The sequence below is a fragment of the Geospiza fortis genome, unplaced genomic scaffold (assembly GCF_000277835.1).
Source record: "Geospiza fortis unplaced genomic scaffold, GeoFor_1.0 scaffold1, whole genome shotgun sequence".
Lineage (NCBI taxonomy): Eukaryota > Metazoa > Chordata > Aves > Passeriformes > Thraupidae > Geospiza > Geospiza fortis.
This window is the reverse complement of record NW_005054320.1, coordinates 5,429,029-5,452,052: the sequence shown is the minus strand read 5'-3', so window position 1 is coordinate 5,452,052 and position 23,024 is coordinate 5,429,029. Positions and strand designations below refer to the sequence as shown.

The following is a 23,024-nucleotide window of genomic DNA, read 5'->3' as shown; positions in this document are numbered from 1 at the left end:
ATCATTCTTTTCTTTTCTATTCTTAGCAGCAGCTTCTGAAAAGCTCTCCTGCTTTTTCTTTTTAGTATAGTTATAGCATATGTATATATCATAAAATAATAAATCAAGCCTTCTGATAATGGAGTCAAGGATCTCGTCTCTTCCGTCACCCAAGAACCCTTGTGACAACCGCACAACCTTCTTTTAATATCTACACCCTGGTCCCATTTTATTCATTTATTCATTCTCCAACTTTGTTTAACTTCTCTTTTGTAACCCTATTGTCATGTTAACCCCTGTAAAAGGGAGTTGTCTTTACAGAGAGGAAAGAAACCGGTCACTAATTTGTTCTGCAGCAAATCAGCAATTCTCATTTAAGGAACAGAATAATCAACTATTTATTCTGCAGTAAGCACTTTGAAAAGCAACATGAAAACAGCTCAGTGCTGTATGCTGACAAAACCATTTGTTTTATTCTTAACTGATACATCTTTCCCAAATATATGCATTATCAAAGCAACTATATGAGCAGTCATGCCCAAGGACCTGCATACTATGTCACACATAAGGTTTGAGCAAAAGACCTCAGAGCTACCAAGATATCTGAAAAAAACCAGGCACTTTTGGAGTTAAATTTCTGCTAGTAACTGGAGGGAGCATCAGGGGCTCCTGCTCCTCACTGCAGCAACAGCAAGCACTTTCTCTTAAGAACTGTTGCCTACAATGTCCACTCATTAGACAAGGTAGGTCACCCACCTGCTAATGGGCTCCTTACACACAAAACAAGGAATAATCCATGAGAAGAGATACTGACTGCTGTGAGCCTAAGAGGAGGACACTGTGACTAATCTCAGCAGCCTTGTGGGTCAGAACAGAAGGGGTAGTTCTCAACTATTTTGAGACTCAAAACACAAGACAGAAATGCAGAAATAAAATACCTCAGAACTGGACTGTAAAAATGGCTTTGTGCTAGAAATGCACAGAGGAAATACTGGAATAGATACTTAAATACTATAAAGGATCCTTTTTAGATACAGTGTCCCTAACAATCTGTAGGATGAGGCAATGCTCAGCACCACATTGACTCAAAGACTTAAAGAGGTCACAGCAGCACAGCTGGGCCTACAAAGCTCTTCCAGTACCAGGTGAACATCATGATCAAGGTGCGTCCCAGGAGAATCCTGTATCGGAACAGGTCCAGAAAGCTGCCAGCCTCTCTGGAGCTCCTCTCTGCTGGGAGTTTTAATGAAAAAGTGCATTTCTGCTTGCGGTTCCTCTTTGCAATGAGGTAGAGGGCATCTTCCGCCTCGTTCAGACGGCCCTGGGAATAGAGCCAGCGGGGGGACTCGGGAATGAATCTGAAACACACACACATACAGACACCTTTAGGGGTTTTCTTCTCTATGAGGCTGGACGTGTCTAAAGGAATAAGGCTGAAATGCACTTCACTATAATAAAGAGTTTTCAAACAATCCTTCAGGTATAAAATTCATGTACTGAAACAGAAACAAAGCATGTTGAAAGGAAACGTAAGCCATACATAATTTAGATACCAAAGAATTACACTGAGTGTATACATATATACACACATAGAAAGAACAACATTACAAGTATGATTTTATACATATATATATAGATATACATATACACACAAGTATGATTAGGATCTTGTCTTTGGAGAATTCAGAATTAAGGAGGCACACATTACTACAAGTAACACAGGATGCTTTTTAAGACCCACTAGTTCCATTTCTCATTTTCCACAAGACCAACTTCCACTTCCGAGTTTTCAGCTTTTTACCAAATTCTCTCCTGTAGACAAGAAGGCAGAAACTGTGCAAAGGTCATGCTCCTTTGTGTGCACTCTTCACTTGACAGGTCTGTAACTCCAACAATATCTACTACACACATCTTCTATTATTTTCAGGCTTCCAGAACTCATTTAAACTTTAGCCTTTGGCCAGAAGCTTTTGAAGATTTTTGCCTCAGACCAAAAATTTTATTTTTCCTCTAAGTTTAAAAGAATGTGATTCTGTGTTTTCACAGAAAAAGAGCTTAGAAAGGAACATACTTTCTTCCCCAGGATAAAAATCTGATAGTATTTTCCACACTGAGTATTTTTTAAGCAATGCGGCAGGGACACAGTGTGAAATTTGGAATTTAAAAAAACCCTCTTCTTACAGGAAAGACGGGCTTCTGAGCATAGCTCTGGAGTCATCAGCATAACTTACTTCAAAAAGTTGTACATATCAATCTGAAAGTTAATTTTTTTTCCAAGGGTGCCTATCACCACAAGGTCTTGAAATATCCAAAGTGTCATCTCTGCCTTTCACCTCATGAACAGCCTCAAGGACCCTTCACTGAGTTCTGATGCTTCCTTTGAAAGGGTTGTGTGGATTTTTGAGGAGCAAAAGCTTTATTCAGAGAGTTTCTGAAGTGAAATAGATGCTGGAAAGGAAAAGACCTCTAGTTTAAACAGCAGCTAAAGTAATTTTGCTCTTTTAGTTACTGAGACTTAGATGTCAGAAAGCAAGTAAGAAAAGAAGACCACACCGCATCACAGAGCTTTCAGTGCTGAAATTCACAAAGCCCCTACTATCTCCAAAAAGATGACATTTGAAAAATTATAGGGAGCTGCCCATTTTTTCTTTTGCATGCCACTTTTAAGACTGGACAGGCAAGCAATTTTGATGCTATTCCCTCTGTGTAAACACAGGACCAGCATCATGCTATCACATAAATACGAAATCATTCCTGTATTTTTTATCATGTATTCATAGTGCCTCATAGCACACCAGTTTAGGTCATCTACAGCACACCAGCTAAAGAACAGGATGTGCTTCTCTTCCACCCTAGAGACTGTTCCCATCTACAGGAATACTGCACACACAGTACAGTGTAGACTTACAGGCTCAGATATTGCAGCACTACTATTTGAAGAAACCACAGACCATGTGGGGAGGAGGGGATGTATACAAGTTGAGAGAAATACCTTATTCACATAATTTCATGCCATCCTAGAAAGGCAACTTGACTTAATAGTTTGGGTACTCTGTTTAATTTTTTTTTTTGACATCTTTCTTTATGAAACTCGGTTTGAACAACTTACAGAGAGAAGAGAAAGACGACTGTTCCTTCCAGATTAACCACAACAGCCAGAGTCCTCCAGGAACGAACAAAATACCCTAATAAAGCATACTGGGCAATTCCAACAGCAAAGAACAAGCCACCAATAGAACCTAACACACAAGTAAAAACAAAACAAAACATTATCACTTCTGTGAGAAACACTAGTAAATCTCAACAAATGGGATCAGACAAGAACTAACTTTTTACTAAAAATTCAAAAATAATTCAGCAATTCAGGCAGAACCACAACTCTTTGACCAAAAAACACCCCGTCCTTCATTGATGCAGAGCAGAAGTATTACATCTAATTGCAAAGATCAATAAAAGTCCCTTCTACATCCTCCACACCCAACAAAGCCCTGTGAAAAATGAAGCCTTCTAATTCCAAATACAAGTATGCGTATGCAGCATAAGTATGCACCTTTGTATGTGTAAAAATAAATACTACAAAACATTGAAAAACTGGGAGTTTTAGGAATATGTAGCATTCATTTATAGCTCCCACGATTTCTAAGACACCCTATTTTCAAACAGGCTCAGCAAAGCACTTCTTGGGCTTTGTGAGTCAGGCCCTGGAGCTCTAGTGATGCTTTAGGTTTTAGCTTTCATATTTTTTCTGATTCTGTGCTGCTTTAGTGTGTAGTTCTGAACTCCATATTAAGGGATGGTAAGCTCTCTTCACAGAATAGCTAGACAAAACAATTTCTTTTCTAGCTTGGGAGTGAGGACCACTGATCCAAATTTAAGGCCCAAGAGCATAAACAATGTGGACTGAAGAGAGAAAACCAAGATGGGACTTATAACCTAAAGCTATAATTGGACAATTAACTCCAATATGCAAATGGATCAGAACTTATAAAAGTGAGAGACCCCGTGACCGGTCATCCATTTTTGTGATCATTTTGGTTCATCTTGGGTGTAGCCCTGGCTGTGTTCTTGTACTGCCCAAGGTGCATCCATTGAGGCCTTTTAATAAATGCCTACTTTATTTTTTAATTCCATCTAGCCTCTGTTCTAGGTCAGCCTTCACAAGGCATCAGTAGCAGTACAGGTTACACACATTTCTGAAGGACAGGTCCAACATGAGCAATCAAGACAGTTCAGGGGGTCTGTATCTTATAAATTCTAACAGTAATTACTACATGGTACAACTTTTTTTAATAACATATAAACAGCACTTCTCTCATCCTCCTATGATATAAAAAAACTTTTGATTTCTTTTTAAGAACTGCCAGGAAGGAAAGAATTTATATTTAGCATACGAACACTTGGCTCTGTTTAGGAGAGTCCAACATTCTGATTAGCAGAGCTCAGTTATGACAAACCTTGGATGAGTATTTAGCTGGAAACATTCATGGGAGAAGTTTCAGCTGGATCTTTGTCAACTTGAGTGATGCAGAGATCTGAATGGCCCCAAGTCATCTGCCCTGCTTGTCCATGGTTCATATTAAACAAGCAGAGTTCAAAGGCTGTGATCACAGATATGCTAAATTTGCAACTGCTTTGTGTGCCTCAAGTGGTGTGTGAGATTGAAATCTATGAATTCTGACAATAAAGGCAGTTTACCTGCTAATGCCCAGTAGGCTGTACCCACACACTCATTCAGTAGAACAAAGGCTACCAGGGACATCCCACCATTCATCATCCCTACCAAGAATCGGGAAACGGCAAAGAATTCATACGAGGGTGAGAATCCGTTTGCAATGGCAAACAAGATGTCAAGCGCAAAACCTGGTAAACAAAGCAAAAAGTTTCATTTTAGAAGGATACCTAAGGAAACAGAAGCACTTACTGGTATCTTTACTTGATGCCCACTGGCATCTGTCCTAAGGCATCATAGTGAACACTACCACCACAGGTTTGGAAAAAAATTTAAATACCTAGAGTCAGTATCAAAAAGGAGGGGACAAAGAAGGAGTGTTTTTTTGATACATAGTTTGCAGTTTGAACCTTTAAATTCAGTTCATAGCAGGCATTTTTTTATACAGTCAGAACCATTGTCTGACTCCTGTTAAAGATGGCTTTATATTTATCCCTGATACAGAAGCCACAGGTTAAATATATGACCAAATATTCCTCCTCATTTTTAGAGAGCAGTGTATAGAAACCAGAGAAAAGAAACATCACCAGGGGAAAATACATGATGGGTTTGCACAGAGAGCAGGCCCACCTTTTTGTGCTTTGAACGAGTGCTGTTCCTTCAAAGAAAAACAAAAAGCATAAAACATTTCTTTAAACTCTACATGCTCATGCATTGACACACAAATTTATACATACACAAAACATGCAGTTTCAAATGTGGTTTCATCCAGAGACAGTTAGAAAGTTTATGAGCTTCAAAACACTATGAGGATCACAAATACATAAAAATTAAATCATGCAGACAGGGGATAAAACATGCAACAAAATCCTTAGAGGTTATACAGGTAAGACTGCTGTTATAAAACTACTAAACATACTAATTGCAACTTGCAGAGATCCCATGAGCACAACGTTGCACGAGTGAAAGCCTTTTACAGCATGACTCACAAACCCAGAACACCTCGCAGAAACCCAAATGGTGACTGAACAGTGAAATACTGATTTGTCGTCTCAACTTCTATGCCACAAGTATATTGGAATGCCAAAACAAACAAAATCACAGCACATGATTTATAGCTGCATATCAAGCTCTCAGCAGAAACTGGGCCGTTGCCACTGATGTTCAGGGACACGACACCTTCATGCCATTCATTCTGTTGAGGGGTTACCTGTGAGATAGACCTTCTTCCTCCCGAAGCGATCGGACAGCTGCCCAAAGGAGATGGCTCCAACAAACACACCACTGAAGTAGAAAGAACTGGCAGCACTGACTTTGTATGATGCATTGCCAATTAAAAACCACTGGATGGAGGGGAAAGAAAAAACAGAAACAGCAAACCAGCAAAAGGCAAATTAATCAGAATCCGAACAGTTCACCAACAGCTAATAGCTGGAGGGGATGTTACAAATTTTAAAGAAGATCAAACTCTTCACAAATCTCCTAAGCATCATATTCAGTAAATCACCAGTCCCCACTGCTGTCTCCCAAACTCCTTGCAGTATACTAATAATCACAGTTCTCCCAAATCAAATGCAGTCTTTGGTTCTGAAATCAAGAACAGATTCCTCACAATACTCTAATTTTTGCAGCTTTCTCCCACTTTCCCTTCTTCTGCCTTCTTTTACATAAAGCTGTTTACCTAAATCAATTCAGCTCTACCTACTGACATGTGTCACTGTAGTGTGTAGAACACACATAGTGAAAAAATAGTTGTGGTTTGTATCTGAAGATACTCCTGCACATGCTCCTCTTTATGAACTCTCTTGTCCCTGAGCAATACTTTGGTAGCATTAGACAGGCTAGTCAGGTTTTCTGCACACACTCATCTTTTTTACAGTGTACTTCATCATTTCCAGTTCTCTTCAATTCCAATACAAATACATCTTGAAATGTTTGATTCTTACAGACTTAATGCCTCAAGTTGAACCTGACAAAATTCTTTGGCCCACAGAAGTGCAGAATGAAAATATGCCATGCTCTCAATGTTCAAAAGTTATTTTCTTTTGTATTCTAAACACTCCACATCTTCTGTTCTTTTCTTTTACCATTCCTCTTGCACCTTGAGATAATGTTTCCTTTTAGTGACAACCAACTCTTCTTCCTGTGCTGGTAAGCTGGTGATTATGTCATTATCCCTGCAATAACTCTCTAATCTTCTCCTCATAATCTCCTCTTCCTCTACGAAAATCTCATTAAATATTCTCTCTAGCAAAGCTTATATTATTTCAAAGCTCAGTTATAAACTACCTCATCATGTGAACAGAGCCATGCAATTAAACCTCACAAAGATTAGGATGCTAACAAAACATCATTCATAAGCTTCAAGAAAATAACTTGCTTACTTTCTATATCTTGCTTCATTTTGAATTGTTACTTTAACAGGAAGGTAGTTACTGATAATAGTAGGAAATGCATCCATAAAGTGCCAAGGCTGACAAAATTCAACTGAAACCAACCATATGACCATAAATCAGCTTTTGAAGCTTCTGCAGACTTCAAAAACAATTGCCAGAAAAATGCATTTGTAAAACAATTGCATATGAGTCTAATTTTATCCTGGAATAACATGGTCAGTTTGTTTTATAACATGTCCTAAATTTTGGTATAAAAATTAAAAAAGCTGCCAACATGAAAATTGTTGACATGAGATGCTTTCTGAATCATTCAGAGATTAAGGGATAATTTGGTTGTAAAGCAAAATTTGTTCTCAAGATTTATCTCAATGTCTAAGCCCTTTAGAGAGCTCAAGGCTTTTCTACATAAAAACATGCTACATATATGCTTATTCAGAAATCAAGCTTTTTACATCAGAATCTTTTTCAGTGTAAATTTGTAATGGTCATGCTGTCAATGATATCACAAGGTTAAGCACTGACACATCCTCTTTAAATATAGGAAAAAACTTCTTTAGAATCAATCACGAAATTAGATTAATAATGAATTAGTGGTGAAATATTCTCCAGCTATGTACGTTCTCTCTCGAAATGTTTGTGCTTAGCACATAACCTCCAAATATACAAATAGTCAATGAAAAAATTCATTAAAACTGTACTTTAATAGAGAGAAAGAGAAGACATATGAAGATTTTATTCAAATGGGCCTCTACTGAAACATATGCTAAAGAATTATAAAGCAGACTCTACACGAGTTGCCTTGGGGTTGGGGTTTTTTGGATTTTTTTGGCTGGGGAGTTTTTTAGGGTTTTTTCTTGCTCAAGCAGGCTTTGTTCTTTACCTGCATTTCTTATTTATGCAACCGAAATATATAAAGATATGTATAAAATCTATGTCATATGCTAGGCTCTACAAGCGTGTCTGACTTGTCAAGTTTAAGAGAGCAAAAGATTCTTGGGCAAGTTAAAAAAAACAAAAAAGAAAAACCCCAGAGAAAATTTAAAAACCTTACTGAGTTTTAAATAATGCTTAGGAAATCCAGCATCCATTAAAATTTTAATTTAAATGGTATCATAAGTACTTATATCCTCTTTACTGAGAGAATAAGAAGCAATGCCTTTTGTACACAAAGACATGGTACTATTCCAAAGCTGGCCATTTTTATTAATATGCTCCTAACCAATAAACTGCTTTACAGGAATAATTTGGATAACATTAATACCTCAGGACAATAGCCACAAACTATTGAGTGGTACTACACTTGACTCCACAGTTCAGCTCTACATTCAGGCCTTGTAACCAATGCACTCAGGGCTCTTGTAAAGAGAAATTTGACATTAACAGATACTGACAGACCCAGGAAGGGCAGGTGTTGCACACATCAATGCAGAGTCTGGAATCATTCCTGTAGGGACTGTGGCTAGACCATGAAAGAAATCACTTAAAAAACACAGAGGTCGTGCCAACGAAGCCAAAGCTTGTTTTGGAATAGAATGTGAGGGAGTTGCTTTGTCCACCTGACTCCCTACTGCCCATGTTCTTGCATGTGGAGCTGCAAAAACTGCAGGAGCCACTTCCTCTCCAGTTCCTCCAGTGCTTGCTAACTGCATGATGGATGCACTACATGCACTGGAGCTCAGCAAGGGGATGGCCAGAAAGCAGCTCAGAGTCCATAAAGGATTTTGAGCAAATTAGTAAAATTAATGTCATGATTCCAGCTCAAATGTGGAACCAGGCTGCAGGATGCAATATATAACTTCCACACAGAAAAGGTGGGAAGTTTTAGAGCAGAACACTGATCAAGATCTGCATAGCAATATAAAGCTAGCTTTTGTTGCCAGTAAAGACATGAGCACATTACCTGGGCTCTATCTGGAGGTAGGACATTTCATTTGCTAATCAAAACATGCATTAGTATGCAAGAAAAAAGCAGTACAAAGAGACCCCCAAAACCATCTCAGTAAGATTTACTACTCACACACGAGGCTGCAAAACACATCTCAGACTTACCTCAGAGACTATGGATGTGAAGCTGCTGCCAAAGTGTACGTGCTTACGCACCTCGCTGCTGTTGGCAGTCAGAAGCCATTCCCCAAAAGCTCCCTGCTCGCTCACTGAGTGGTTGCCATGGCTCTCATTAGCTGAGAGCCCTTGGAGATCCCACTGGTAGGGAGGAGTTGCACCCACCAATGCAATGAGGATGGCTTCAGTGGCCACATAGAGCTGGCATGAAAGACAAAAAATATCAGAGATGCTCAGCTTGAATCCAAGTAATGTCTCCTGCACAGCTGTGTGAAAAACGCCAATCATTTAGTTTAAAATTTTAAAAGTTTAATAGTAATAAAATAGTTATAAAAATAGTAATACAATTAGAGTAATAATAACTTGGGCAATTTGATTTAGGACAATATGAGACAATAGAAACAAATAGTTACAGACGTCCGGGTACCTTTTTCTGGGCAGCCTGTGCCCGGAAAAGGACAAAAGGACACACGTTAACAGAGGATTAACCCTTAAGAACAATAGCCTGTTGCATATTCATACATCTCATACATGATGCATAAATTCCATTCAAATACAGGATTCTGTCTGGTCATCATCAACTTCTTCCTCATAATCCTAAGGGCATCATCCTGCCCAAGCAAGGCTGGAAGATGTTAGTTTCTCCTGACAATAGAGCAATAAATTCCCTTTCTCTGAAAGATTCAGGTGTCCTGTGACTGCTATCTTAGTGTGAGTCCTTTCTTTAAAAAAAAGTATCCTACATAGTATAGTTTCTATTTTAACATTTTGTTATAACCTAAAACTGTATTTAACACACTACTTAAGAGAATTAATACAGCATTACTTTCTAACACAACACATATAATAGTCATTTTAATATCTGCGAAAAGCCAGTCATAAAATACACATTTTTCACAGCCGGATCGAATCAGTATTAAAAACATTCCTGTTTTTGTATTTGCCTTCTACCGCTATGAGATGTCATGTATAGCCCTTGTCTACCAAACAGCACACACTGAAGAACCACAGCTTTAACAAAGTAGTTCTTGCACTTTTTATGTGTGGGATATTTGAAAGAAGTTTCCCTCCTGACGTCTTTCCCTCAGTCAGACAGCCCCAAACTCCCACCCACAGCAGGTTCAGATCACGGATGGAGGAAAAGCTATTTGATGCGGGGTCTCCTTGAGCCAGGTCTTATAAGCTCCTGGAGATTTATATCACACCCGAGATAGCTCAGCCACCTCAGATGGTATAAAATCAGCAGGATGGCTTCTGTGGCAGTGTTGCAAACAGAAAAGTTTTAATAAAAGGTAAAATAACAAAGCTCTTTACAGTGAAAAACTGAGCCGGGGCAAGAGGCTTTTGCTCCTAGTAAAACATCTCACAAAAGCGATTAGTTCCTTTGTTCTCTTCTTTTTCTAGTAAATTGCTTAGGCGGGACTTTCGGGCTTCTGTCCAACTGGCTATCCTTAAGTTTGAGGTGAAGTCCCCAAGGTCCTATGAAGTGTCTTTTTACCTAATTGAGGAGACAAACTTCCGGGCTTTTTTCCTTTTTTTAGGAGACCAAAGATAGTTTTGTCACTCCGTCAACAGGGGGCATATTCCTACAGCTATTAGATGTGCTAAGGAGAAACCCCCTATTCTTTAATGCAATATTTTACTCTTCTATCCTCTCCTTCCACCTGCGTTGTTCACTCCTCTAATTTGGTATTTGGGCTAGATCTCCTCCTCGTGTTTTCATATCTAATACTTCCCAGTTTTGACAAAATTAATTCCTTGCTGGCTTTCTAACTTCTGTGGACCTGTTTTACTTTTAGAAGAGACAGAAACAACACACTTTTTTAAGTATACCTAAATATTTACAGATACACACAAGGTCTAAACAGTGATCAACAGTCACTTTTGTTTAAGATAGAATAAATAAAATTGCCGGAAACCCAGACATTTCAAGTCTGGTCCAGAGCTGGTTTACTGCTGTTTGCTGAGAAGAATATTCACAGGTCACATTACAACTACAGCTTAAAACTCCATGGTTTGAGACCTGTTTGAACATAGAAGTGGCACAAATTCTGCAAGAGAAGACAGATCATAAAATCTTCAGAGAAACAAAAGGCATTGCTAGTAACAGCCCCACACTCTCCAAATAAAACTGCTTCATCTCAATCCCTCATTGAGGAACTGTACTCAGCACAGTGGCTCCTGATAAAACAAACAAACAAACCCCTTCCTCCAAAAAACCCCTCATTCATGCCTGTCCATCCTTCAAACCCTACTTGGGTACCTCCTGAACAGTCCTTGCTCTGTTCCCAGCATCTCCTCCCCATGTTCTTAGGAAGAACGTACCACAGGAAGTGCGTTCTCTCAGAAGGCTGCTTCACAAATAATTCACAAAACTGGGAGAACTATGGGTACAAAAAAAGCAGCCTGAGGACTTCTGAATTCTCATGCATGCAACATCAGATAATACTGCTCTGTTCTGTACAACAGCTGAGCAGCTGGAGTTACACCCAGATCTAAATGAGAATTATTACTAAACTAAAACAGAGCCCCAAGTTATTATCTGAAAGCAATTTTTCCCATTAGTTCCTCTTTGTATTCTACTTGATAAACTGCTACTTTAGTGGCAGGAGGTAGATTTTTTAAACAATTCTCTTTCAATTTTCCATTTTCAGAAGAAATTTGGGAAAAAAATACCAGTTAACTGTTATTATTTAAGAACAACTTCTAGATCGACAACAATGAAAGGTAAAAGAACTCATCTGGGAAAGAAGGCAATGACTAAGATCACATGGGAAAAGAGGTTTTAAAAAGCTGAGTGACCATGTTGCTAGGGATGTGTGGATACCGTACTCTCAAGAACAGCTTGAAATTACTGAGAAATGAGAATTACAGGTCATGATGTATGGTGCATCCCCCTACACTGACTCACTCAGACAATTATGTGCCAGGGCTAAGTGATAACATCCTTGCTTTTGTCCTGTGAAATAATAAACATATTTTTGAAGTAGGTCAAGAAGTGAAATCCTCAAGGCATTTGGTTTCAAGAAGGAAAACATAACATTTTCCATTTTTACATGAGGTGAAACCAGCTACAGAAAACTGAATAGAAAAATAAGTGATTGCAGGCACATGCAGAAACATTACAGGGTTTTTTCAATAAAAAACCCCCAACAATCAGCCTTTGACATCCTAGTGGGTGCAGCAGCTAAGGATATCACAAAGATAGAAACACTCTCAATTGATTTGTGCACTCAGCAAACCACATGAAGATGGAGATGTGTTTTGATATTCTCAAATAGTATTGTTCTATACTCAAGTTCACTGAATCACTGCTGACACAAAACTCTCTTTCCTAATGGGCACCTGCCTTGTATTCTGGATAAGAGGTACAGTAAACCCTATTAATCTCATTGTGGAAACAAAACAAAGCCCACAAAACACCCCCCAAAATTCATTGACAATTCTCAAGGTCAGAAGCATTTTCTAGAAGTGATTTTAAAAACATGATGAAGGAAACTCTAGACTTAATTACAAAATAAAGCTTTCATTTAAGTAAGAGTTGTGTTAATGAATCTGAAGATTTCTCCCTTAAGAACTCTAAATGCTTGCATTTAGTATTAGTAACATACTTGTGCAGGCTGATGAACAACATAAAACAGTAACAAATCAAATAGAAATGTTATATAACAACTGCGTAAAATATAAAATGACTACATAATATGCATTGTGGCAAACAAAGCCCTTGATTTTTCATTTGTTCTATAACCCAAATCAAGTCAAATATATGTCATTTAGTGTATAGCTCCCATTCATAAAATGTTTTAATTGGCTCTATATGGATATTAACAGCTCCCTACCAAATTCCCTCCACTGATCTGTATTAATCAGGATAAATACCAAGTACAGGGGGAAAGGCACCAGCTCCCTGTCACTGATGATGAGATGCTTAGAGTTCTATTAGTTGAAGTTTCTCCTGTTTGTCAGTATTCTATTTAGGTTAAAATTTTATAGTCTGCCTAAATTAGAAGACTGTGGTGTAAGGGAATTTATTAAAAGGCAATGCCCTAATGACCTGTAAACTTTCATGTTCCCTGCTAAGTAGAAGGGATTTTAGCTAGCCAGTTAAAGCTATTTCACTAATAGACTTTGAAATTAACTTAAAATTAATATTAACAGAAGTGACCAGTTTTCCAGATGTTTGTTTTCATAATAAATTACATCCAAGAAAGATGCAGAACCTCCAATGAGACTAGCAAGGAAAGAGGAGAATGAATTTAAAGTTTCATTTGTGTATAGTGAAATGAGCACAAAAATAATTTAAGAAACTCTTTTACACCTCATAATTTACCCATTATGAAGCACAAATGAAAAAACAAAAGCAAGACTTCGATTCTAGGAAGAGGAGCTTTCAATGTTTTTTAGTCAGCTCATCAGCAATTCTCAACTAGCTTGGTCATTCTAGACAAGTATCAGTGGAAGCATTCATCGCTGAACAAAATAATGAGTAAGACAGTAACTTCTGACCTTTCCAGTACAGAAACATTAAAACTGCACCCTGAGGAAAGACAGAAATTAAGGAAGAACAATGAATGACCTTGCTCTGGCAGAAGCTTTTGATAAAGAGATGGTTACAGTTCAGGATTAATTTCTTCTGAACCCATGACAAGCAGCTGAAAAGCTGGAGGGCAACCTAATTTTTGAAAATCTGATGATCTCATCTGCTCCAAGTCATCTCCAAAGGGTGATTTGACTTTAAATCCACACTATTTTTTCTCCTCAATAACTCCTATGTAGAAAAGCCCTACAACATCTTCATGCCTCAAAATTATTCTCCGCTGCTGACACCACATTCCTCCATGAAAGTATCCTCCCCTTCCTGGTGGCATGGTAAGAGGGAGAACATCATAACACAGGAGGAAGAGCTCTGGTAGTTAAAGCAAAGAATCACCATGTGCATCTCAGTTCCTTACCAAGGATAGACCCACTCTGACAGGAAGTATTTGCCATGCAGAATGTAATAACCATTGTTGGTTGTTATAACCTGTGACTTACCAATGACAGAGTGGATGCATATTTTGAAAGAACTTAGGGTTTCTGCAGACAAACAGAGAAAACCTATACATTTTAGAGTTTTTAAGCCTGAAACTGCTGGCCTCCAGAATCCACAGCAAGAAGTCCAAAGTCTGTCCAAAACCTTACATAACTTCATCCTAGAAATTCTTTAACATCCACAACGGACACAAACACTGCAGAGCAGACCACAGCTCTTAGAGCCTCACCTCCTACAGGTTTGTGGAAAATGCCCCTCTAGCTTCCCCCTCCCGTTCCAAATATCCAAACACACTCCTCTCAGCTCTGTTTCATTCTCAGTGTTATTTTGGTGGGCAGTGGCAGCAGCAGTGTTTGTTGCTCCTGCTCAGCCTGGGTGCCCAAGAGCCAGGTGACTGCTGCCATACACAGTCTGACGAGCAAATACCTTCATTGCACAAGCTTTGGCAACATCTCTGTGTACACACCTTTGTCTGACAGGGCCATGGGAACACAGCACCCCCACTCACAACACAGGTTGACACATCTCTGAACATGAATAATGAAGTTATTTTTCTGCCTTCAGAAACACAAGGCAAAAAGAAAGCTCACGGATTGGTAAGTTAAAAAACCAAGGCAATACACATGAACCAAAATTACAAAAAGCACTATCAATATTACCTCTGCTTCAATAGGAATATTCAAGGAAGGCAAACTACATTAATGTGCAATCAAATGCCACAACTCCTCAGTCAAGTACCAGCTACATAGTTCCACCAATATCACATCAAAAGTGCCACTCTACTCTTCTTATGAGGAAAAGGACTTAGAAAAGAAAAAAGCAAAGAAGTGCTGTAAGTTCCTATTCCAGTTTATGAATATAATGCAAAGCAGCCCAGGAGTGGACCATCCCAATGGTATTATAGGGTAACATGAAAAAAAGTCAGCAACTGCTGGCAAAAAAAGAGCAGGAACTGTGGGCTGGCAAGTATCAGGCAGGGTTTCGTCCTGCTTCCACAAGCATGATTATTCTTTTGTCTGCATTTCACGTTTGCCCCTCTTTCTCTCCATACTTTCCAGCCTGTGTTGGCTATAAACTTATCTGAGTCACAGGCAGTATTTTAAGAGATCAAAGTCCTCACCCTTGCATGACATTTTGGGACACTGCCAAGGAATATTGGGTGAGCATCCTGGTCTCAGAGAGGCAGCTCTGCTAAGAGTATAAGAAAAGCATATTCTTGGCTAAAACATTTAACTGGTAATTTAGTGATTACTTCCAAAGTTTTTGTTTAAGTATCCAGACTAAAAGACAATGCTGACATTTGTATAAGCTACCTTCATTTATTTATTCATTTTAAGGACCTGTCTGAGGGCAAGCAATTAGATCTACTTGTGTTTTGTTTATGGGTTTTTTAAACTGAAAAATGTCTTCTGTTTACTACTAACTCAGAGCAACATGATGCTCCAGAACTGAAAAAAATGTTTTTACAGTTTCATTGTGGAACTTGCTAAACCATTGATTTTCAGCTTACAGCCTACCAGCCTCAGAATTCCCTGAATTACTTCTTGAAAGTGCTCAGAAAAATAATTAAGAATTACAAAACTATTTCAGCACTCTTAAATTTATTATAAAAAGGCATAACCTCTTCAGGAAGAAGTCTGTCAAGGGTCTACAAATTGAAAGATACTAAAGGACTCTGGTATTTATACATTTTTAAGACGGTAGTAACTAAACATCACACCACAAAGTTTTGCAAGGTATAGACACAACTTGGTCCATCTTTTCTTATATGAGGATCTCAAAATCTTCATCAAGCCTTCCAAGGCAAATTCTTAACACCCCTTCACACTGAGCCCACCACGATTGGGAAAATGACCAGGTAAACACAACGTTTAACCAGGTTAAACTGCAAACTTAGTCAGAGATCATATTGTAAACAGAGAAGACCTAGAAAACAGATGTTATTGCTCCAGAGGGACTCCAGTCCCACTGGGCTAACACTTGAAAAAGCAAACAAGTTATGCTTAATGTAAACAATACGCGAGAAGCACTGTCTTAAAGAAGTAGTTATATTAACTACTCCAGTTAAAATAAGAAAAACATTTGAGAACACAAAACTTCATCAAAAATAAAGAGCAACTATCTTATGCAAGTGGCAAACAACTATTCTGAGTTCAATTACACACCTACTAATTCTCTCACCCAAGAGGAAAGGAATTTAGAGCCTCTAAAATGGAGACGTGTCAGTGAGGAGTGCCTTGATATTGCTAGTGGAAAAACACAGGTAATTTATTGCCCACAAAACATGGCAAGTTAGAGACTGTGTGTACACAGTGGCAGAAAAGAAGGAAGGGGAGATAATGTGTCGTAATACCAATATTTTTAACCCATAGTGTTTGCTACCCAGTAGAATTGTGCCTGTTAACTCCCAGGCTGCTCTTCCAAAGGTGCTTAGAGGACAGACTGGCTGGATGGATTGTAGTTTGCCAGAGTGAAAGGCAAACAGCAGAAGATGAGATTGCTTCAGCTCCCATTGAGTCCAAATATGATCCCATAGCACCAAATATTCTGTATAATAACAACTTCATTATTAATAAGCTGAAAATATCTCCCTATATGTACCCACAGCCCACACAAAGATGACCATCACTACTGACACTGTGCCTGCAGGTACTTTCCATTCCCCATTGTTAAAAAGACTGCAAAAAATCAAGGCATTCAGCCACAGCTCCAGCAAAGAGCCCCAGAGCAAGTTCCTTCTGACAACTTCACTCTCCATACCATGTAGCCAGCAACCTTTCTTCTTTTTTTAAAAAGAGAAAGCTGGATTTTGGTTTGCTTTTAGGGTTGCCTTTTTTTTTTTTTTAACAGGCAGAACACTCTATTACATTCCCTCTGTAGGTCAGCCTTCAGCATGCCTGCTCTGTACCTCTCCCAAAATTCATGCTTCTTGGTATGCCCATCAGCAGTAGTTCTGCTAAGGTCTTCACAACAGCACATTGAACAGGCATCTTCTTGGACTGAAGCTGAAGTCAGCCTTGTAAGTTAAATTGCAGAAGCTGAGCAGAGGTGTTTATACAGTCAGAAAGCATAGAGAATGTGTGGTTTAGTGTCAGAGTGAATGCTGTGATCATTAGAAGAGTAAGAATATCCAGCAACTGGCAGTTAAAAACACCTAAATATGAGCTCAATTGCATGTGCTTTGCAGTTCAGATACAGCTAAAGAAGGGAAGGTCTTGAAGTTACAGCTCACATTTCTTCTCTGCCTCAAGCTTGCTCTGACCATACTCCTGCAGATAAATGTAGAACAGATAAATGTATGTGAATGATGCACTGGTTTGATTAAGACACAACATAACTTCAAGGGAAAATGAAGGCGTAGGCAGCTGATTACATATTCCTAACTTCCCTCCACTAGGGATTCTTTTTTAAAAAAACAAACAGAAGCAAGTTAACCTTTTAAAATTAATCAGTAAGGAGGCAACTTTTAACATCCAGACTTCTGCACTCTATCTGAGAGTTAAGGACCCCACTGCTAATAAGGCACGTCACAGCCCAGCATTGTTATTTCAGGTTTTCTGCAGAAAATACTACAATGTCTGCATCAGCTGCATTCATATTTTTAAGGTTATAAATATAATAACATTAAAGGCAGGTGATTGTCTCTCTTAAGGAAGTTAGTTATGGATCTGAAAGAAGGACAAAGAGACCAAGGATTGCTGGTTAGCACCACTGAAATCAAATGTCATGTGCAAACCAAGAACTACCTTTTTTCTTGAAAGACTTCCCCCACCCAATGGAAGTAAATGGTAGGATTTGTCTTCACTTAGCAGTTCCATCAACTTTCAGATGGAAATATTCTTAGCTAAATGAGTAGCAGCACATCTTTATGCATCAATAGCTTACATACTCACACCCACCTCATTTACTTGTCCTCCCAAACAGAAGTATGCCATACCAGAACAAGGATTTATATTCAGTGTTGCAAGTACTCTAAAAGCCTTCATCATATTTATCATATTGGAAAACAACACCATACTTCAGAATAAGGATGTTCTGAGGAGAATACAATGTACAAAAAGATGTGAGAATATAAAGCTTTCCTCAAGAAAAACATTTGGGTCCTCACATTTTATGTTTGTATTCATGCCACATTTGAAACCTCTCCTCCACGGAAGTGGCTGCACATGTCTGACACACATTCTGCAACTGCTTTATTGAGAGTCAGACAGACTTAAAACTCATACTTCTCCCACATACTGAAAACAAAACAAACATTGAGGAAATCAAACTCAAAAAAGATTACACAGAAATTCTAAAATCCTTTTTATATCTGCCACCTTGCTCACTTACCTTACAGACACTTGTACTTGAACTGTGTCTAAGTTACAGTGCAAGTAACTTTGGGGAAACACTGTACCTGTCATGATGCCCCCGGAACAACAGCAGCACGCTATACCAGAGCTGGAATGCAATTTGTGAAATATCCCTCTCCTTTCTTAATTTTAAATTGTTCATTACATTTCCAATTTGTTTTGCTCGTCCTATTTAGATAAAGTCCAAATAGCATACATCATCAAGGACTGGGAATAAGTTGTTCAATATACAATCAGTTCTGGCTGGTTCAAAGAAAAGTTTAAAAGATTCAAGCAAATGTAAGTATTAAAAGAAGATTCACTGACCGAGTATTTCATTAGTGTCATTGCAACTACAGACTGATGTCTCATGCCGTTAAAAGAGGTAGAGTATGTACACGGCATAGATAAGAAATGTCAAGAAACAGTTAAGCAAGGCTACATAGGGGATCACATCTGCATCCTGTCTGACGACAGACACTATTTCTTCTGAATTATTTCTAGAGATTTGGAATGTACTTAAGCCACATGCCCCAGAATGCGTTTTCCCTCAAAACATTTGTGCAGATGGGATGATTAAAGACCATCTTTCTGCACTGGGATGTTGTAATGACATAAGTCACACATGATATTGTTGTCAACAGTAAAGTGACGTTAGCAACACCACCCATTACAGCTGCACTGCCTCACTAACAGTTTAAGGCAAAGGTATCATTCAAGCAACTTGATGTAACTATCTTAACTGTTGTTACATCCTCCCTTCAGTTAGCAAGGAGTTCTCAAGATGGATGGGAACAACCACCCTTGGTAATTATCCATACTACTGGGCAAAGCACATTACTCAACTTAAGGCAAAGCCTTTTTCAGCTGCACAAACAAGAACTCCCTTCTGAATTTTAACATGTTTTTTAAAGCCTTTTAGTAGAGATACAGTAACAGCACATTTCCATTCTGTTTGGGCTTGGGCAATCCTGTAGCTCTGATTCACTGGCACAGGCCAGACTCATTCAACCAGGTATGCTGAACCACAAGAGACAAAAAAACTTTTTATTTTTTAGTATGTTTGTGTGCTCTCAAGCATCTGATCATGGTGTGGGATTTTGTCTCACGTTGCTATACACACTAAATCAACACCAAAAGACTATTCTTTAATAATACTTCAGTATAATTTCTTCAAAACGTTGTGACAACCTTTCCAGTAATCAACAGGTATTGAGTACTTATTTTAAGCTCAAAATAAAGTCCTAAGTATTTTAAGAGTTATCAGCTCCCTTTGTTTCTTCTTCACTTTCTTAAAGATATACTAGAAATGCAAGACTAATCCAGCCTTAATTTCACATCATTAGTCAATCTTCACATTCTTCAGCTAAGTCTGGTCTTTCTGTAATTCCATGTCATTTGGAAAAACATTTCTGTGTTGTCAGTCCATTATAAAGTCAGCAACTATTGCTATAGAATACACCTAAAAATCTTCCAAATTCCTATTAACTTGGTAGTGAATAAGCCAGACATACTTTGATATAATAACAACTCAGGAGGTTAATGAGTAACAGCAGCAGGTAGCAGAGGAATAATAGAAATCAGGGAAGATGAAAGAAGGAGCCCACAAGACTCACACCTAATCTAGTTTTACACTGATAACATAGAAAAACATTTTTCTAATTAGAAGCAACCTGGAGGTTTTTCCCAGAATGTCAGTAAGCTCATTCCACATATCAAGTACCAGTTCACTCAAGCTCACCTGAAACTGACTCATGTGGAAAGTCTCACCCCTACAGACAGAAGTGTTTGGTAGAGCCTGAATCAAAGAAGTTCTGTGAACTAAACTATGCCTGTAATTAGACTTCAGAGACCAGATACACTGGTATATCACTTCCACCACTACCTGGTGGAAGTAGCTTAATGTAGAAATTTATATTTAAAAAACCCAGTAAAATGAAGGAAAATACTTATGAAGTATGAAACTCAAAGAGATTAATAGCATGCAGAGATGAGAAAGCATAAAAGCCTACAAGGAAAGCAAGTGCACCTGCTGGGAATCTTACTGGGAAGGGAAAGCAGAGTCTAAGCTCTGGATATTGGCTACAAAGATGAAGGGACTTGACACAGCAGACAAATATTTTCACACATTGGGTGTTCTTACTTTTAAGAATGTAGAAATATTTTTTATACCAACAGGCTAACATAAAAATATAGGCCAGCTGAGGGAGCACATGGAAAGGGACAGGGAGACTAGCAACAAAATGGAATAATCATAGCACAGCCAGTGATATAGAGTACCAGGAATTCTCATTCTGCTGCATCTAATCCACTACAGGAGCCCACAATTTCCTAGATCTACATTCTACATCACACACATAAGATACACCACGTACCTTTGGGTCCATCCTCCAAAGGCTGATGATAAACCAGACAAAGATTATAACACCAGTCGTGGAACCTGCCTTCAGTCTTGCTCCCGCACTTCCCAGTGACACATTATGTAACTTGGCACCAATAAAGGAACACAAAGAGCAATCAACCACCCAAGCAGGAACCAGATGAATAAGTCCAAATCTACTCATGAACTGAAAGACACCAAGCTTCACATCTAAACTCCTTACAGACTCCTGTGCCTGCATGATCTGAAGTAAAGAAAGCCTACGAGTCAGGGGATGATACTCATTGGTACAGTTTAAGAATTAAAGATAATATGAGGAGAAAAAAAGCAGACCTGCAAACTTGCTATCCTTCTTTATTTATTCTGAATTAGTTCCAGAATTTGCAAAGATTCTTCTATTTACTTCTCCCATGAGAAATGCAAGTTAATCCATTAAAAACAAAACAAACGAACACAAACATTACAGAACAGATGACCCATACTAAAACTTTTGGAAACACAGAGCACGTGTCATGGCTTGCCGTTCATTCCAGAACATGACCAGCACTGGAAAAAGAAGTAACTAATGCTTCCTTAATTCTTAATCTTCAGTAAGCAATGTCTAATTTTAAGGAATTAATCAGCTAAATTGGAAGGACGGAAGGACGGAAGGACGGAAGGACGGAAGGAAGGAAGGAAGGAAGGAAGGAAGGAAGGAAGGAAGGAAGGAAGGAAGGAGAAACCTACAAAGCTTTTACTGTTTATCATCAAAACTTTGCAACCAAGTATAGAGCTCCCATCCAACAGGACTGGGCATGTTAATCTTCTTTGGTCATCTCATACAGTTTAATATTTTGATGAGTCTAGGTGAAGTAGACACAAAAAGACATCTTCAGTCTCACAGCTCATGATTAAAGTTCTTGATTAGTACAAAATACGGGTCAGCAGAGGAGGGAGGACATCTGCGTTCCCCTCTTCCTTCCTGCAACTATTAAACTTCCACGATGGAAGTAACCCAGCACTTGTCAGCCTAGCTGAATTCACGACAATGAAGTTTTTGATGCTAACGTGGGGTAAACCAGACTTCTGTCAGATTCAAACCATACTTCAGTCCTACGCCTGACTGTGACAGTTCACGTATTATTCTTGTCTTCCTTTCCTGTCCTCACAGGAAAATGCACAAAGATGAAACGAAATTGAAAGGTGACAAACATGGCTGCAGATCTCATCACTTGTACATGCTGGCTCTGAAACTCTCTACAGAGAGCCTGTCTCTTCTAGAGCACTCTTCTAGTCCTCTACTGTTATTTTGGACTCCACTTTTATCACGAAACTTAAGAGAGTTCCAGCTTTGTATCTCACAAACCTGACTACCCAAAATGCAGGGCCTCATCCAATACCTAACAGAGAGACGCTGCCCCTGTACTCTAAGAGTTAAGTCAGGGCAAATCAAAGCACCATAAGCAATCATCACCTGTCAGCTGGTTACACGAGAGCTTCTGCACACAGAGGTGTCAGTGGCCACCTGTCACTTTATCAGTGACAATCAAGCCACATGCAACCTAGAAATTCCCAGTCTAGCCCATTAACTCCAGGTTGCGCAGGATTCCCAGCAGAGCCTCTTACAAAACTCCACGTCTTCCAGTCCACGTCACGGAAACCTCCGTTTCACCTCAGCCAGCCCTTCACCTGACCAGCTCCTAAAGTGCTCCACGAGTGGCACAAGGTGTACCCGCCCAGGAAATGCGGCGCAGAGAGCATCAGCTGCCTGCCCCAAATTCACTCTGCACACCTGAGCGCTGCCTTTGGGCAGAGCTCACCTGTGTCCCAGGAGCGCAGCACGCTGCTGCAGGACAGACCCAGAGGGGAGGACGTCTTAGTGCCACCAGCAGCCCTCAGCGGAAGCCCTCCCACACCAGCCTTCGCACAGGGCAGCACTCCCTGCAGGGACATCCAGCCAATACTTTGGGAACAGCTGTCCACCGCACCCAGAGCATCCCCCTCCCGGCACTGCTTCCCCCTCGGGACAGGAGCGGGCGGGAAGGGCGGCCTCTCACCTGGAGGAGCACGGCCAGCAGGACGCACAGGTACACCTGGTAAGGGCCCATCTGCCCCACCAGCGGGAATGCCTCCTCCACCTCCATCCCGCTCCCCGCCCGCCGCGCAGCTCCTTCGCGCGGCCGCCCAGCCGCGC

The 23,024-nt window shown here is 39.4% G+C and overlaps 1 protein-coding gene across 1 annotated transcript in view; it reads right to left on the bottom strand.

Annotated features, from left to right (window-relative positions):
• SLC22A15 (solute carrier family 22 member 15) overlaps window positions 1-23,016 on the bottom strand; it is a 32,938-nt gene extending 9,922 nt beyond the window's left edge. The window contains exons 1-6 of the mRNA XM_005420569.2: window positions 22,888-23,016; window positions 9,094-9,306; window positions 5,859-5,991; window positions 4,675-4,839; window positions 3,089-3,218; window positions 1,122-1,337 (exon numbers count right to left, since the gene is read on the bottom strand). Coding sequence (XP_005420626.1) covers window positions 1,122-1,337; window positions 3,089-3,218; window positions 4,675-4,839; window positions 5,859-5,991; window positions 9,094-9,306; window positions 22,888-22,974 — 944 coding nt within the window. The 5' untranslated portion in view covers window positions 22,975-23,016. The remainder of the gene's footprint in view (window positions 1-1,121; window positions 1,338-3,088; window positions 3,219-4,674; window positions 4,840-5,858; window positions 5,992-9,093; window positions 9,307-22,887) is intronic.
• Between the last annotated feature and the right edge of the window lie 8 nt (window positions 23,017-23,024).